Source organism: Cetorhinus maximus, chromosome 26 (assembly GCF_964194155.1).
Source record: "Cetorhinus maximus chromosome 26, sCetMax3.hap1.1, whole genome shotgun sequence".
Taxonomy (NCBI): Eukaryota; Metazoa; Chordata; class Chondrichthyes; order Lamniformes; family Cetorhinidae; genus Cetorhinus; species Cetorhinus maximus.
Window position 1 is genome coordinate 34,194,924 of NC_135904.1, and position 16,503 is coordinate 34,211,426.

Consider the following 16,503-nt stretch of genomic DNA (forward strand, 5'->3'; position numbering starts at 1 on the left):
CTGGGGCTGTCTTTTTCTAGAAGTTTGAGAGGAGATTTGATAAGAGGTGTTCAAAATCCTGAGGAGACCAGACAGGCTGGATAGAAAGAAACTGTTTCCATTGGCTATTGCTCAGGAACCAGAGGGCACCAATTTGAAGTGATTGGATAAAGAACTAACGGTGACATGAGGAAAAATTATTTTTTTATGCAGCGAGTGGTTAGATCTGGCATTGGCTTGGTAGATCGAATGTCCTTCCTCACTGCTGGAATGATTTAATGTTAATCTGGAAGAAGCCACAGAGAGTCATTTACTTGTAACTGCGTGGTGAGGAGCTACAAGATCGGAGGAGGAATGGGATAAAATTTACGTTGCTGTTTTTATAGAAGAAAATCTCTTTTCCTCATTACCCTCCCTTATCCGACTCAGAGGTGACCCAAAAAACAGGTATTACTTGGGAAGAAAGTCCAGGCCTCAATGTTATTTAACTAGATAAAAAAAAACGTTGTGCTTTTTACCTTAGTGACTTTAAGTCGTTCACACTTTACAGCCAGTGCAGTAACGTGAGGAAACACGATAATAAATTTTCACACAGCAAGATCCCACAAGACAGCAATGTGTGAATGATCAGAGAATTTGTCTTATGTGGAGTTGGTGGATGGATAAATATTTGACAGAACTTGCCGCTCTTCTTTGAAACAGGGTTGCGAAATCTTTAATGTCCCACTGAGAAAGCAAGTGGAGTGTCGTTTTCTGACAGACAACACCACTGACAATGCAGCACTCGGTACTACACTAAAGTATCAGCCTAGAACATGTGCTCTGGGGTGAGACTTAAACCTACAACTTTCAGGATCAGAGGTTCGAGTGCCAGTACAGAGCCATGGCTAACGGATAACACTCAACTTCAAGCTGCTATTTGCATCTGTTGAATCTGAGCGACAACCCAACTCAGCCTCAAATCAGGTTTGCACAAAGGTGTATGTTACTGGAACGAGTTAAATTCTGCAGATGTATTACAAACAGCCAGAATTCATGGGCAGCACTATTTCTGTTTTGCACCCTCAGTGAATGAGCCAGCTCTGACCTCTCCACACACACATCACCCAATGGGGTCTGACTAACCTTGCAAAGCAAGTTTCTGGCTCCGTTCCTTCACTAAGTCAACCCAGCACTTAATTTTCCCTTTTTCTCCTCTAAGCCTTTCTTGTTACACTCATAAATGCAAATAGTCACTATAACAAATAACAGGCTTAAAAAACAGCTACAGCTGCTGGAAATATGAAAACCATACGGAAATGTTAAAATCTTCCCCAACAAGCAGGCTATCAAATTTTGTTCAGTAATGCACCACTGAAGAGCCATTTATTCCGTTAAAGACATTATGCAATTGCATGTTGTTGTTTTGGGAGGGAACTCCAGAGGTTAGTGTCCAGTCATGGCTGCCATTGGTGGAGCAATGGGAGTGGAGATGCACAGAGCCGCAATGCATTTCCCGTGCTTGCTGAGCTTAGACAAGGTGACTATTCTTCACAAGCACCCAGATGCCAACTATTGGTAGGTGAGGGGGTGCCACAATCAAACCTGAACCTGTTGACATCAGATTGGGGCTGGCTAGGGTAGATTTTCATTGCAAACCCCTGGGTGTTGGGCATAGTCTGGGAGGAGCAGAGAGAGGAAGATGGGGTGGAGAGCATCGTGTGCCCCTGTCCTATCTAAGTTATTTCCCATTTGTTGAGATGGAAGGAGTAATACACAGGGCTCAATGACCAACGCTCCCTCACCCGCCTCCAGGCTCCCCCACCTGACTTCCCTCTCCATGCTCTGTCCAGGCAGTGAGGGCTAAAGCCTTTACCCCAACAGATCCACTTCTTGCCAGAGTCTCGACAGAAATCTGAAATCCAAACCCTGGTGAAATAGATCACCCCTAACTCAGGGTACTGAGGCCAATTTCAGCATCCTTATCTTGAGCCTGACCCAGATATCAGTTGTTGCAGCCTGAGATCTCACCAATCTCAATAGCTCACTGGTTGGTTTGATAATGCTCTGCTTTCTCAACAGGTCCCTAGAAGTAGGTTTACTTTTCCACTGACTATTCCTTGAATGTTATGAATCACAGAATCACACAGTGCAGAAGAGGCCCATCGGCCCATCAAGTCTCCACTGACACGTGAGAAACACCTGACCTACCTACCCATCCCCATTTACCAGCACTTGGCCCATAGCCTTGAATGATTAACTTGTCCACTGCAGCATCATGCTTCTTCAGACGGGAACTTTTAAGAGGTTTAGACAAAATTTTGATGCAGTTGAAATCTAACTGGGAGCGCTGTGAATGGAGCCAGATGACTCCTGTTGCCCATTCTCCCATCGGCATCTCAACTGAGCTCCATTCTGGTAGGGGACCCTTGCAAATTTCACTCAATCCTACATCTGAAACATTGGACAGTGAACACCGCTTAAGACCACGTAACAAATCCATTGTCCCAATAAGTTACCTGTTAAAATTGATCGGGTAGAGGACAATCTGCTCAGGTGTTCTGCCATTCCAGCGCAGTGTGTAGGCTTGTTCCAACATGACGACAGGCTGGTACTGTTGGTAGGGTGCCCTACGATTGACGCCCTGCAGCTTCAGAGGGTGGTTTGGGTACGAGTCCTTTGTGATCAGCAGAGACAGATTCTCCGGGCGCCAGGCTTGAACATAGAGCTGTGCAAATAAAAAGAGAAACCATGCTTTAATGGAGACGTCTGCAGGTTTTAAATTTATTCTGTAGATGGCTGATACGAGCAAGGATACATTTATTACTCTTTCCTCATTGCCCTTCCCAAATAAAATACCAAAAAGAAAAGTGAAGCCTGTCCCGTGTATACGCACCCAAAACTCCAGTAAGTACTCAAAAAAAAAACAAAATACTGCAACTGCTGTAAATCTCAAAAATAAACAAAAAATGCAGGAAAGACTCAAGTAAAGTCAGGGAGCATCCGCAGAGAAAGGAAAAATTGTTGACACTCTAGGTTTAACTTTTCATCGGAGCATGGCGCTACTGAAATCAGAATGTTCTCACAGTACTTCAAAATTATTTGGGGATTTGAGGGAGTAAATATGGAAAAGTTATTTCCACTCTTGAGTATGTCAGTAAACAGAGGCCACGGATTTAAGATAATTAGCCAAAGAACCAAGAGGGAAAATGGGGAGAAATATTTTGGTAGAGTGTTATTATGATCTAGAATTCATCATCTGAAAGGGTGGTGGAAGCAGATTTAATAATGATTTTTGAAAGGGAATTGGGTATTTACTTGGAGAAGGAAATATTTGCAGGATTATACGAAAGAGCAGGGGGTGGGGAGGTGGGACTAATTGGTCGACCCTTTCAATGAGCTGGTACAGACTTAATGGGCCAAATGGCCTCCTTCTGTGCTGTGTAATTCTATGGCCAGGATTTTGCCCTCGTCGGGCGGGCTCAGTGGTCAGTGGAGGTGGGCAGGAGCGGTCTGGAAGCCGGACCGCGATTTGAGACGCGCGCTGCAGCACTCAGCGCTGCCTGTGTGAGGGGGGGGAGGAGGGTGAGCACACAAGTTTAATGAAAAGTTAAAATTTTTAGTTTATTTTTAATTGCTGTTGGAAACCTCATCCCACCGGTAGACGAGGTTTCCTAAAAAATGCAAAGACCGCTTGGTCTTTTTGCCTGCCGGCCAACCGTAAGGTTGGACGGGCAGCGAAAAATTACATTTAATTGGAACTTTAATGGCCTTAATAGGCCTGTTAATTGTCGGCGGGCGCTCTGCCAACTCCCACGCACACCCGTCCACTGAAGTATCGTGCAAGTACACTGTGATGCCGGGACACTCGCCCGACGTCATCACGCATCATTTTACGCCCATTCGGGTCAGGCACGCGCCCATCCCGACAAGCAGAAAATTCTGCCCTATGTTAAATACTCACCCACCTTAATTGCTGGGGTTCTGTGAAGACTCGTTATCCTGACCATTCCCACATTTCTCCCAAAATATCATAGCTAATCCTTCCGCGTTTCACCCACCTCCCTCATCACTGATTGAGGTGCCTCTCCAGGGTGTTGGGAATATATTAAGGACCGAGGACATTGTGCCTCAAGGTCATATAAATACTACAGTTTGTGCCAGCCAATCCATTTGGAAATGAGTGGGGAGCAGGAAGGGGAAGAGCAAGTCACATTTTTTAAAAATAGAGTTGAGGAGGGCAGACATTGACACATTCTCTCATCCACCTAATGCCCATTCCTGCATGAAATGAAATCAATAATCTATTTAAAGATTAAAAACCAACGTTTTTATTGGTTGAATTTCAAAACTGGCCCAGTTGCAAAATGATTTCAGCTAAACATTGGACAATTAACTATTTGTGTCTGAATGTATTTGTTGAATTTTCTGCACAGTTGTAGAATTTGAATAAAATTATGATTAAATCAACAACTTACAGGACTACTGGGATGGAGGAAGGTAAACCAGACAGACCTCGGTCTGTGTCAGTAATTCCCATCTTAAAGAAAATTTTGAACTTCATCATTAGATTAGAAAGTAAGTAGTTTATTTTTAATTAAGTAAATTTATGGTGGTTCTTATGTGGCAGTCTTTCTTATCCTTGCACCACATTTTTTTTAGTCTAAACAGCGTCCAAAATGATTAGGATATAATTTAAGGGGTAAATTTAAAAGTTTGTATTTCTGCCATGGAGCACTGCTAGAAATTAATGGATAGAAACGAGAGCAAGAAAGAGAAAGAAGGTAAGACTGAATTGCATTATCCCAAGCTTTCAAGTCAATGGAGTACTTCTGAAGTGTAGACACCTGTGGTACTGTAGGATACGTGCAGCCATTTTTCACACAGCAAGATCCCACAAAGAGCAATGAAATAAAAAGGCCAGATAATTTGTTTTAGGCTCGAGGGGCCGAATGGCCTACTCCTGCTTCTAATTCATACGTTCATATTTATATATTAGGTGTTGGTTGAAAGATAAAAGCTTGGGAGAACTCTCCTGTTTATCGTTGATCGTTTACAAACAGCCGAGATGGCAGATGGGACTTCTGTTTAACTTCTTAACCAGCCATGAAATGGCCACATCTGAAATCCCCATTGGAGAAATGTCTGTGATCTTATTCTTAAAATGTGTATCAGAGAGATAGAATTACAATGAAGAAATCAAAAACTTGCATTTATATATCACCTTTCACATCCTCAGGATGTCCCAAAATGCTTCACAATCAATTAACTGCATTTGACACTATTTCTATGTAGGAACTGCAGCAGCAATATCCACCCAAAGGACAATGGAATAAATGACCAGTGAATTGGTTCTGCTAATATTTGTAGAACATTAAATGTTGGCGAGGGCACTGGGAGATCTCCCTTGCTCTTCATTAAGTAGGGCCACAGGATCTATTACATCCAGCTATAGGGCCTTAGTTAAATTCTCATCTGAAAATCGGCACCTATGACAATGCAGCACCTCACTGAAGCGCCTGCCTAGGTTATTTGCTTAAGTCCTCAAGGGACATGAGCCCACAAACTAACTCAGAAGAGAGTCAGATGTCAAATATCTGGCCCACACTCTCCTAGTGTATGCATTTCTCTCTGAGTGTGTGGGACTACATTGTTAGTCCTAATATGCACTTCCAATGTCTCAGATGTTCTACTCTTAGAACAGAAACTTGTCCAGTTTTAGCCCTGATTAATGGGAGTTGATTTTCATCAGCCAGATCCTGGCAAGTACAGGGTGGCTGTGGAATTGATGATTGGTGAGGCTTGCATCCCACCAACATCTCAGAGAGGCTCACCTGATGCAATCTTTGAGTGGGTCCTGAGAAAGGCTTCCAGCACTCTCATTTATTTAAATATTTACATCAGGGTATTTGTAGGATTAATGATTTTCATGGACCCATTGGCAGAACGGTGTCACATACACCACAGTTATCCCTTATGTGGAGAAGCCTAACCTGTGGGCTGCTCCAAATATGGACAAGGTCACTTTTCTTTCATTTTTCTGGAGTCAGAACAAGCAACAGTACTTCAGAAACACAAGAAAACACCAGCTGACTGTACACCCTATTCCATTTTGCTCCCATCCTCACCCCCTGCCAACCTCCACCACCACCACCACCACCACCCTCTCTGTCCCAGGTACACAATTGGCTGCTCAGCATAAAAGCCACTCAATTTCATGTCCTCCCCAACCAGCACGCTGCCTTGGGCTGCTCATGTGGCGTTCACTATTATATTCCAGAAAGCCAGTTGGTGAAGCATAGAACTGGAGCCAACGTTTATACACTTTTCTAAGCATTTATTTACAGAGTTACACATTAGAAGCATGCACCTCCTAACCCAATAACCACAGTTTCAATCAGTGTCTATTTAACTCTTTCGAGTTATCGACAGATCGCATGTAACTCTTTCGAGTACATTCACAGTTCTTGGTTTCCGGGAGTGGGACATGAACCCACAACCTTCTGATTCAGAGGCGAGGGTGCTATGAACTGAGCCACAGCTGACACCTCTCAGTGTCTATTTATAGGAACAGAAGTAAATCCCCAGTTAATGCCCAGCACCTGCCTATAATTAAACACAACTAATACACAAGTAACATACAACTCAGCCACGAGCTAATGAGGTCCTACCGCTGTGTGCTTTGGGATGTTCTGAGGCTGTGAAAGGTGCTATATAAATGCAAGTATTTCTTTCTTTATGTTGGTTTCAGTCCCAAGTTGCTGCTTAATCCAAAGCTTACCACTTGCCCAGTTACTACAACAAATCAGGGTCAGCCCCATGTACAGTACAAATCTGGAAAAAATGATATATAAGTTATGAAAGCTTGTTTATCCAACTGAAAATGTCACCTGGGCATACTTGCCACTGCAGATTACTCCATTCCATCTGGGCACATTAAGGCAGCCTGGATGACGAACAAGGTAGTTGTCAGCTCTAGCCACAAATGAGTCAGGGAATCCAGTCATTGAACCATCCAAGTCATGAAAAATAGACGTCCGGTCACCATCGAGGCTGTTAGTTCCAAACCACTGTCCTGGTTTGCCAAAGAATACCTCGAGATTAACCTGTATGGAAAAAAGAAAACACGGAAGAAATGGACACTTGCACACCAGATGAAACTGTCTCAGTCCAATAACAAGACAGGGGCTCTTTTCTATAAAAACAAAGAGAAGACCGAGAGGTAATCTGATAGAGGTCTTCAAAATAATGAAGGGGTTCGATGGACAGATGTAGCAAACATAGCAACTTCGGACTTGGAAGCAGGAATAGGCCATCCAGCCCTCCGAGCCTGCTCCGCCATTCAATAAGATCATGGCTGATCTGATTACAGTCTCAACTGCCCTTCCATCTGCCCCTTTACCCTTGACTCCCTTGTCTATCAAAAATCTCTACCTTGAATAAATTCAATGGCCCAGCCTCCACTGCTTGCTGAGGAAGAGAATTCCACATACTAACAGCCCTCTGAGACAAAAAAAATTCTCCTCATCTCAGTTTTAAAAGGGAGACCTCTTATTCTTAAACTGTGTCCCTAGTTTTAGGGAGGAATCGTCTCAGATTTGCACAAAGTGGGGCAGCGGGCAGGAAAAAGGATGTTTTACCCGCCAGCCACAATGACGGCTTTTCATGCCACATCATCCTCTTCCCACCTCATTAATTATGCAGCCGCAGGAAACACGCCATCTCGCTGGCAGGCAGCCACTCAATCGCCCGCCACACTGTTACCTCACCGTTTCCTCACTCTGGGTGCCATATCTAAACTGCAGCCGCGCACGCAGTTCTCAACGCCGGTAGCCCAGGACTGCTCCAGTGAAGACATGGTCCCAAAAGCCAGGAAGAGTTCAGTGACCCATCACTGGAATGCCTTTTTCAGGGCTGCCGTGATGTCCTCCACCCCTGCTCTGGCCGCAGGAGGTCCAGCAATCTCACCGCTTCGGCTTAGGAGGCAGTGGCAGTGGTGATCAGTGCCAACGCTGCACAGAAGAGGTTGGCCGTCCAGTGCAAAAAGGGGATGAATGATCTCATCCGTGCCACCAGGGAAGGCAACCTTCTCATCACTCTAAACTCTCACACTCACGAGCCCATCACACATTCACTGGCAACTCACTCACTGCCAGCTCAAGGAACATCACCACTCACTCTCTCACACACACCCTCACATGTCCATCTGGCCTCATCTCCTCTGGAGACTGCCTCCTCAGCCCTCACCACCTTGAGGCCACTGGCACGGATCAACATTTACCCCCAAACACACTCTGGGATACCCCCCCTTCCTCAGTACAGCCCTCGCCCTCTTCCCTTGAGGCCTCTTCTCTCCCTTCCCCAAACAAACCCAAGCCCTGCAGTCGTTGATAAGCCACCCCCCCCTTACGGTTGGTCTGGTAGGTAGAGACCTGCCCCTGTGCCCCCCTATAAGTGATGTGGTGCTGCCTGTGAAGCCTGGCGCTGATGCCCGCGAGTGCTGCCTGAAGCAAGGTAGGCAAACAAACCTCGAAGTTCCGAGTGAAGGGCAGATCGCCAGGTGCATGCCTTATATGTGCTGTTGTGAAACATGTTGATGTATAATCATGACGCCATGCCCAGATGTGCCAGCGTTGGGGATGATTCCAGTGGGCAGGGATTATAATGATATGCAGGTGTATTAAGATGACATTCCCGATGTCTGGCGGCGGGAAACGCGGCCTGCCATTGACAGGTGGAGCAGATGATCGCAAACTGGTTTCACGACGTGGTGAAACTGAATTTTGGCCTTCCCGCCATATTGTCCATTCATGCCCGCCATGATGCCCGACACCAACAGGGACAGAAAGTTCCAGCCTTGGTCTCTCCCGTGAGTGGAAACATCCTCCCGGTATCCACCCTATCAAATCCCATCAGGATCTGTTGTTTCAATAAGTTCACCTCTCATTCTTCTAAACTCCAATGGGTATAGGCCCAACCTGTTCAACCTTTCTTCATAAGAGAAGCCCCTCATCCCAGGAATGAGTCGAGCACAGCTTCTCTGAGCTGCTTCTAATGCAATTATATCCTTTTTCAAGCCAGCAGACCAAAATTGTACAGAATACTCCAGATGTGGTCTCGCCAATGCCCTGTACAGCTGCAATAAAACTTCCCTACTTTATATTCCACTCTCCTTGCAATGAAAAACAACATTCGATTTGCATTCCATTTGAAGGTGGGGACTAAGTTGAAGAACACCCAAAAACAGGCATGATGTGGCATTAGCCCATACCAACTTCATGCTGCCTGCTAATTTACTGGCACCAGTTAAAGGCAGCCTGCCATACTTAAAGGCAAGGGGTATGCTGGCTGGAGCAGCTACTGGGAGTCATTCTGCAACCAATTTTGATCTGGAAACAGACAAGAACATAGCAGCCAGGCAGAGAGCGGGCTCCAAGATTTTCACACGCTGAACTCGATGCCTTAGTCAAGAAGGTGAAGAGGTGGAGAGATGTGCCCAATCCACAGAGGGTCAGGGAGCATTCCAGAAAAACACCCAAAAGGCTGTGGGAGCTAATAGCCATTGCAGTCAAGAGGAGTCAAGCCTGAGGACCTGGATGCCGTGCACAAAGTTCCATGACCTCACGCGTGGTCAAGGTCACCTTCACATCCCAGCAACAGAACCACTAGCGTCATACACAGCTCAATGTACCTCAAGACCCATCACTCACCATCCAACATTCTCTATGACACACTTCCCTTGCAGGACAAGATGGTACATAACCAAAGGCAGCAGGTGGAGAACAGGCATGGCTGCACGTCTTTATCCCCATGGAGACAACAACTCTTTCCATCACTGGAACAGCCATACCCGAGGCCGTGGTCAGTAGCAGGAATGACTGATAGAGGATGTTGGTATCCTCATAACTAATCCTCCTTCTCACCTCCCACAATCTCTTCTGATTTACAAGGTGCAGATGGTGGAAATGTGCACCTCGTGCTTTCGCTCCTCTCCCCAACCCCACACTCCAGTCTTTCTCCTTTCAGATACCCAAGAACTGCAAGGAGGCCACATTGTAATGGAAGAGCAAGAGATGGCCGATAGTGACGCTGCTGAAACAGTGTCATGCGACCCCACCAGCTCAGATACTGACACTAGAAGTACTTCAGAAGGTAGCTTAGACAGCAGAGGTCACAAGATGTCAGGCAAGCTGCTAGAAGGTGAAGGGTGGGGGGAAGAAGGGAGAAGGGGAAGCCCCTTTTAACACTGCTGGCTGCAGCCATGACACTAGCAAACTAAGATGTAAGAGAGCAGTCTGAGCTTGAGTGGCAGCACTCAGACGTTGGATGGCAGCACTCAGACGTTGGGTGGCTTGTGTTCTGGCTGCAGTGGAAGCTGAGAAGCCTCATCATGGTTGAGTCCACAAGTGTGGTAATGGAATCGGTCACCACTCCCATGTTGGAAAGGATGGGCTCCAAGCTCTGCACAAAGTTGGTGCATGTGGTCTGACACTCAGCATAAGTGGCCTGCAGTCAGAGATGGGGGTAAGGCTAGTTCAGATATCAGCTCCCCATGGAGGGCGAGATCACACATGGGGTCTTCCGCAGACAACTGAGATGAGGACTTTGAGGGAGAAGGCTGACAGGTATGCACAGTAAAATATTTGGTGCCTTGACAGGTCTGCCAGAAATCCTGTGATGAATGTCAAACATAGACATAGAAAACATGGAAAATAGGAACAGGAGTAGGTTATTTGGCTCCTCAAACCTGCTCCACCATTCAATAGGATCATGGCTGATCCTCTATCTCAGCACCATACTCCCGCTCACTCCCCATACCCAAGGAGCATGAAGGGATCTGGCACCATCTTTGCACAGGGCTTTGTGCAGAGCTTGGAGCCCATCCTTTCCAACATGGGAGTAGTGACCGACTCCATTACCACAGTTGTGGACTCAACTATGATGAGTCTTCTGATGCCTCAGCTTCTACTGCAGCCAGAACAGAAAGCACCCAGCGTCTCCTGCCCTCCTGCCACTGACTAAAATTGGGGTAGAGGGGGAAAGGTGGTGGGGTCCCCACCCAGCACCATCCTGCTCGATTAAGTGCCCTCCCCACCTCCAATCGCGCCATGGGGACAGCATAATATATGGCCCTCAGTCCTTATTACAGACATAATTATCAGAACAGTGGAATTCAACACAACTAAACACAGATTGTTCAAGAGACTGAACGGGGAAAAACTGCTTCAATTAAACAAATGTAACAATGGGCCGAATTTTCCGTGCCTCTCGGTGTTGGGCATCATGGCGGGCGTGAACAGATGAGATGCCGGGAACGCCAAGAATCAGTTTCACACTGCCGTGAAACCAGTTTGCAATCATCCTCTCTGCCCATCGTGACCGCCGCTAGATGTTGGGAACTTCATTGTAATACATCTGCATATCATTATAAGCCCTGCTCATCGGAATCATTCCCCACACTGGATCATCCACAACTCTACATACGCAACTTCCACCTGGCGGGCTGCACTTCACTCGGGACTTCGAGGTTTGTTTGCCTACCTTTCTTCGGGCAGCACTCGCAGTCATCAGCGCCAGGCTTCACAGGCAGCACCACATCACTTTTAAGGGGGCTCAGACCAGCCGTAGAGTGTGGGTGGCTTTTCAATGACTGCAGGGCTTGGCTGGGGAAGGGGGAGAAGTGGCCTCAGGCCAGGCAAGAGGCTGCCGGACGAGGGCTGCACTGGGGAAGGAGGGTGACCCAGGGTGTATGTGGGGGCACATATTGATCTGTGCAAGTGGCCTCAAGATGGTGAGGGCTGAGGGGGCAGCCTCCAAAGGAGATGAGGCCAAATGGAGATGTGAGGGTGTGTGTGAGAATGGGTGGTGATGTCCCTTGAGCTGGCTATGAGTGAGATGCCAGTGAATGTGTGATGGCCTTGTGAGTTTAGAGTGATGAGATGGTTGCCTTACCCTGGTGGCACAGATGAGATCATTCATCCGCTTTCTGGACTGGATGGCCAACCTCTTGTGTGCAGTGTTGGCACTGACCACCTCTGCCACCGCCTCCCAAGCCAGAGTGGTGAGACTGATGGGCCTCCTGAAGCCAGAGCGAGGGTAGAGGACACGATGCCAGACCTCCACAGCATCCAGAAGGCACCCCAGGGATGCGTCACTGAACTGGGGGGCTGGTCTCTTTTTACTTTTGGGGCCATGTCTTCACCGGTATCCTCCTGGGCTGTGAGCATTGAGAAGTGTGCGCGCAGCTGCAGTTTAAATATGGCGCCCTGCGTGAAGAAGCAACGAGTTAACGCCGTGGCGGGGAAATCGGAGGCTGCTCGCCAGTGAGACAGCGTGTTTATCGTGGCTGCACAATTAATGAGGCAGGAATTAGACAGTACGGTGCAAAAAGCTGCCATTGTGGCTGGCAGGTAAAACGTTCTTTTTCCCACCCGCTACCTCACTTAGAGCAAATCTGGGACAATCCCGCCCAAAGAAATTTTACATCAAATTGCAAAATATGAGGAATAAAAAGACAGTATATTTCCTTGCAGCCAGCAGTTGAAATTAGTTGTGTGTGACTGGTTGCTATGTGGATAAATGTTACCGATAAACGTGTACTTCAAAAAGGGAACATTATGGTGCATTGAAAAGGGTTGCAGAATGAAGTTAGTTGTACAGTAAAGTGGAGGGGAGAGTGCAATGGGCTAGGAGCACAGTTCAGTGGGTTAGCAGCACAGTAGAATTGACAGCACAGTGGAGAACACCTCCAATCTTAGTGATGAAAATTTTAATTAACCCAGCAGCTACAGTCTTTTTATGTGAGCAAGTGCTGCGAGACTTCAGTCCCAAAAGGCTTAACTCTAAGAAGATGCCCCCTTGCTCTGGATTCCTCCACTCGGAGAAATAGTTTCTCTTTAATCCACCTTATTAAATCACTTTATCATCTTAAACACTTCGATTAGATCACCTCTGAATCTTCTAAGGAAGACAAACCAACCTCGCCTCATAATCTAAACCTTTAACCTCCAGAGATAGAGGTGCTAAATGCTGCATTTTTCTTCCACTGAAGTCGCCACGCAAGCTAAAGGAAACAATGCTATGCCCATTATTAATGCCTCCATTGCCAGTGCTTCTATTTGCCATCATGATGCTACTAATTTCCTGAAACTATCAGGGGCCATCTCCTTTTTCGGGTTTCAGATCCAATGGAGCCACTGACAATAATCAGGGGTCAAGATGGTGGTGTAGTGGTAATGTCACTGGGTTAGTAATCCAGACTAATGGTCTGGGGTCATGGGTTCAGATCCTACCATGACAGTTGATAGAATTTAAATTCAATGAATGAGTATAAACCTAGTCTCAGTAATGGTGACCATGACAACTATCATTGATTGTTGTAAAAACCCAACTGATTCACTACTCCCCTTTAGGGAAGGGAATCTGGTCCGGCCTACGTGTGAATCCAGACCCACAGCAATGTGGTTGACTCTTAACTGTCCTCTGAAATGGCCTAGCAAACCACTCAGTTCAAGGGCAATTTTGGATGGGCAACAAATGCTGGCCTTGCCAGCGATGCCCACATCCTGTGAAAAAGTAAAAAAAACATTTTCCAAACAGCAAGCACTAGTTCATTCAGATGCAACTGGACATGAAATAATCAACATACGAACATCGAACATATGAATTAGGAGCAGAAGTTGGCCACATGGCCCCTCAGACCTGCTCCACCATTCAATAGGATCATGGTTGATCTGATTGTAACCTCAACTCCACATTGCCACCTACCCCTGATAACCTTTCACCCCCTTGCTTATCAAGAATCCATCTATCTGCCTTAAAATTATTCAAAGACTCTGCTTCCACTGCCTTTTGAGGAAGACTCACAACCCTCTGAGAAAAATATTCCCCTCATCTCCATCTTAAATGGGTCAACCCTTATTTGTAAACAGTAACCCCTAGTTCCAGATTCTCCCACAAGAGGAAACATCCTCTCCACATCCACCCTGTCAAGTCCACTCAGGGTCTTATATGAATGACTGCGTATATGCAGGTTAATGGAAATCAGGTCATAATATTGGGCAAATTTTATCATAGAAGATTCCTGACACTGAAATGTGTTAGCAACACGCCCTCCAATTGTCCATCTGACCTTCAAACGAAAATTTGGGCTTTGTATTTAAAAATGACATTGCTGGCTAACACATGGCTCCAAAGGGTTAATTTCCCCATCTTTTACTCCACCACCTCAGAATGGTTTCTGTCAATGTCTGAGAACACACAAGAAAATTACTTTAAAACTTACATTCCACTCCAGTTTCACTTGAGACACGTTGTTTTGGGGGCTGATTTGCCAGGAGTTCCTCATAAAAAATGCAAGGGCGCTGGAGTACCTTTCATGGATGGATACGTACTTCTTAAACGTGCACTGAGTAATTCGCACTGGGCCATCATAGATCTGGAATCCACGGATGGGAAAAGTTCTGAAAAGCACAAAGCTTACTTAGGGCTGATGCTTCACATAGCTTTTGTAATAAATCCGTTAAAATGCATGTAAATAAAACGTGGTTTGAAGTGTTGGCGTTTTTATATTCTACCTGTTTCTTGGCAGTGTTCTGTACTCCCCGTGTGCTCCCTTACCCCAGTATCTGTTTTTTCCTCCATTACAGCCAACATTAATACTTTCACCAACAAAGATCGATTTTGTCACTTCCAAGCTGGACCCCTCATCAGTTGGAAAAGTTCCATCGCTATGGAAACAAAAGGACAATAGTGGTTAACAATCCTTGCTATTATTGGTTTTAATCAAATGGCAGCATCAACCATGATAAAAAAAAACTAAGTAAGTTTAGTGTTTGTACAGATTTGTTCTGAGGTCATTCTTTGTACAATGGATCTGAAAGCTGAGCTGGCTTGTTTCACTAATCAATTGGAAGAGATAACTTCATCTGGAGATAGCCAAGAGAAACTGTTAATGCATCTCAACAGAAATCTGAAACACCCTTGTTTTTTCTTTTGAAACAATGAATAAGATGTTAGCGCTGAAATCTGTGAAGATTAAATTGTGACCAGATTCAGAGTGAGGTCAGTTGACTTATTTGACAACACACAGACCCACTAACACCATAGAGACGAAGCATGTCTTTGTCTTAAGTGATGCTATTGCTGTTTCTCAGTCAGAAGGTGCGGGGCCACTCCAGACAGTGCCACTAAATGGGAACCAGAGCTCCAACTCCGAATTCTGGGTTGACATTCAGCGAAATACTCATGGCTGGTGAGGTTGGATAACCAGGGCTGCCCACCCCCACCCAGCAACTCATCCCCCATCATATAAGTAGTGGAGCCCAGAGCACCCTCGTACTATATAGGGCAGTTGACTGATATAAAGATGGTTTCAGACACGGAGGGAGCTGACAGACTGTTAATCAGCCTGAAGATCCTTCCAGTACTTTGCACATTTCTACAAGGGAAGTGCGTGTAAATATGAAAACACAACGTTGTTTTTATAAATGCTTCTTCCCTGCGGGGAGCATTGCCATTTGGGAATGTAAATTGAGAAGTTGTGGGCGTGCTAATGAATTTCGGTCCTGTTCAATAGCTGTTGGAATACTGAGTTTATTCCACTCATGAGATAGCTAACTGAATGAATTAGATCTAGCATTCTTTTGAGTCACCTGTAATGAAAGAGAAAATAAAAGTCGCTTTGTATTCACTCTCAGAATCAGCAAAGTATCACCGGTCTCCTTAGCTACCTGCAGCATGACTGCTGGTTTTTGTTATGTAAAGCGAAGGATGGTACAGAGTGGGGAAACAAAAGCCACTAATGGTTGACTCTCTGTACCCAAGAGCATCCTGTCACCATGACAATAAATCCATGCTCCACACAACCTTTCATCAACATCTTCATTATCATTATAATAATTAAGCAAGGCATTCAGTGAGATGGATGTAGTGTTCACTGCTAGCATGCAATTAACTTCAATTAGAGTAGTTAACCTTTTAGCTCCTAATTCACCAAATTATTCCATTCTAAATTTATTATTTTATAAGAAACACAGAAACATCAAATGCAAAGCTTCCCACTGCCTCCCAGTAACTAGCTTTTGTACCCACACCCCTTCGACATCCTCTTCCACTACTGCCTATAAATTAACACCATCACATTCTCTGCTTAGAATAACAGTTGACACATCCATCAAAGCTTCATTGAAAAGAAAAGTCATCACCACTAAATTCAGTTCTGACTCGAGCACAGTATTCAAGCTGACACATCACTGCAGTACCAAGAGAGTGCTGCACTACCAGAAGTGCAGTCTTTTGGATGAGACATTAAGCTTAGGCCAGGTCTGCTGCTCAGTTGGACAGTGCTTGAAGAGCATGGTGGTCTCCTGGCATCTTGACCAACACTCTTTCCTCAATTAACACCTCAGCAAAAAGCAGATTATCTGCTGCTTCATCCAAGTGCAGTTTGTGGGGCTTTGTTATGTCTATCAAAAGAAGGGATACAGTCATTGCAGCAGAAAAAGCTATTGGACAGGGTACCAGAGTGAGAGAGCAAAAGACCTG

At 45.6% G+C, this 16,503-nt stretch overlaps 2 protein-coding genes across 6 annotated transcripts in view; both read right to left on the bottom strand.

Moving 5' to 3' along the window:
• cemip (cell migration inducing hyaluronidase 1) overlaps positions 1 to 16,503 on the bottom strand; it is a 246,588-nt gene that overhangs the window by 179,669 nt on the left and 50,416 nt on the right. The gene's annotated exons all lie outside the window — the stretch shown is intronic.
• LOC144668432 (cell surface hyaluronidase CEMIP2-like) overlaps positions 1 to 16,503 on the bottom strand; it is a 165,473-nt gene that overhangs the window by 55,456 nt on the left and 93,514 nt on the right. For all 4 annotated transcript variants that reach the window (XR_013573498.1, XM_078530477.1, XM_078530476.1 and 1 more), the window contains 4 exons: positions 14,535 to 14,687; positions 14,243 to 14,420; positions 6,849 to 7,064; positions 2,478 to 2,686 (listed from right to left, as the gene is read on the bottom strand). Coding sequence is in view for 3 of the 4 variants with exons in the window: in XM_078530477.1 (XP_078386603.1) it covers positions 2,478 to 2,686; positions 6,849 to 7,064; positions 14,243 to 14,420; positions 14,535 to 14,687 (756 nt within the window). In the remaining variant the exon portion in view is untranslated. The remainder of the gene's footprint in view (positions 1 to 2,477; positions 2,687 to 6,848; positions 7,065 to 14,242; positions 14,421 to 14,534; positions 14,688 to 16,503) is intronic.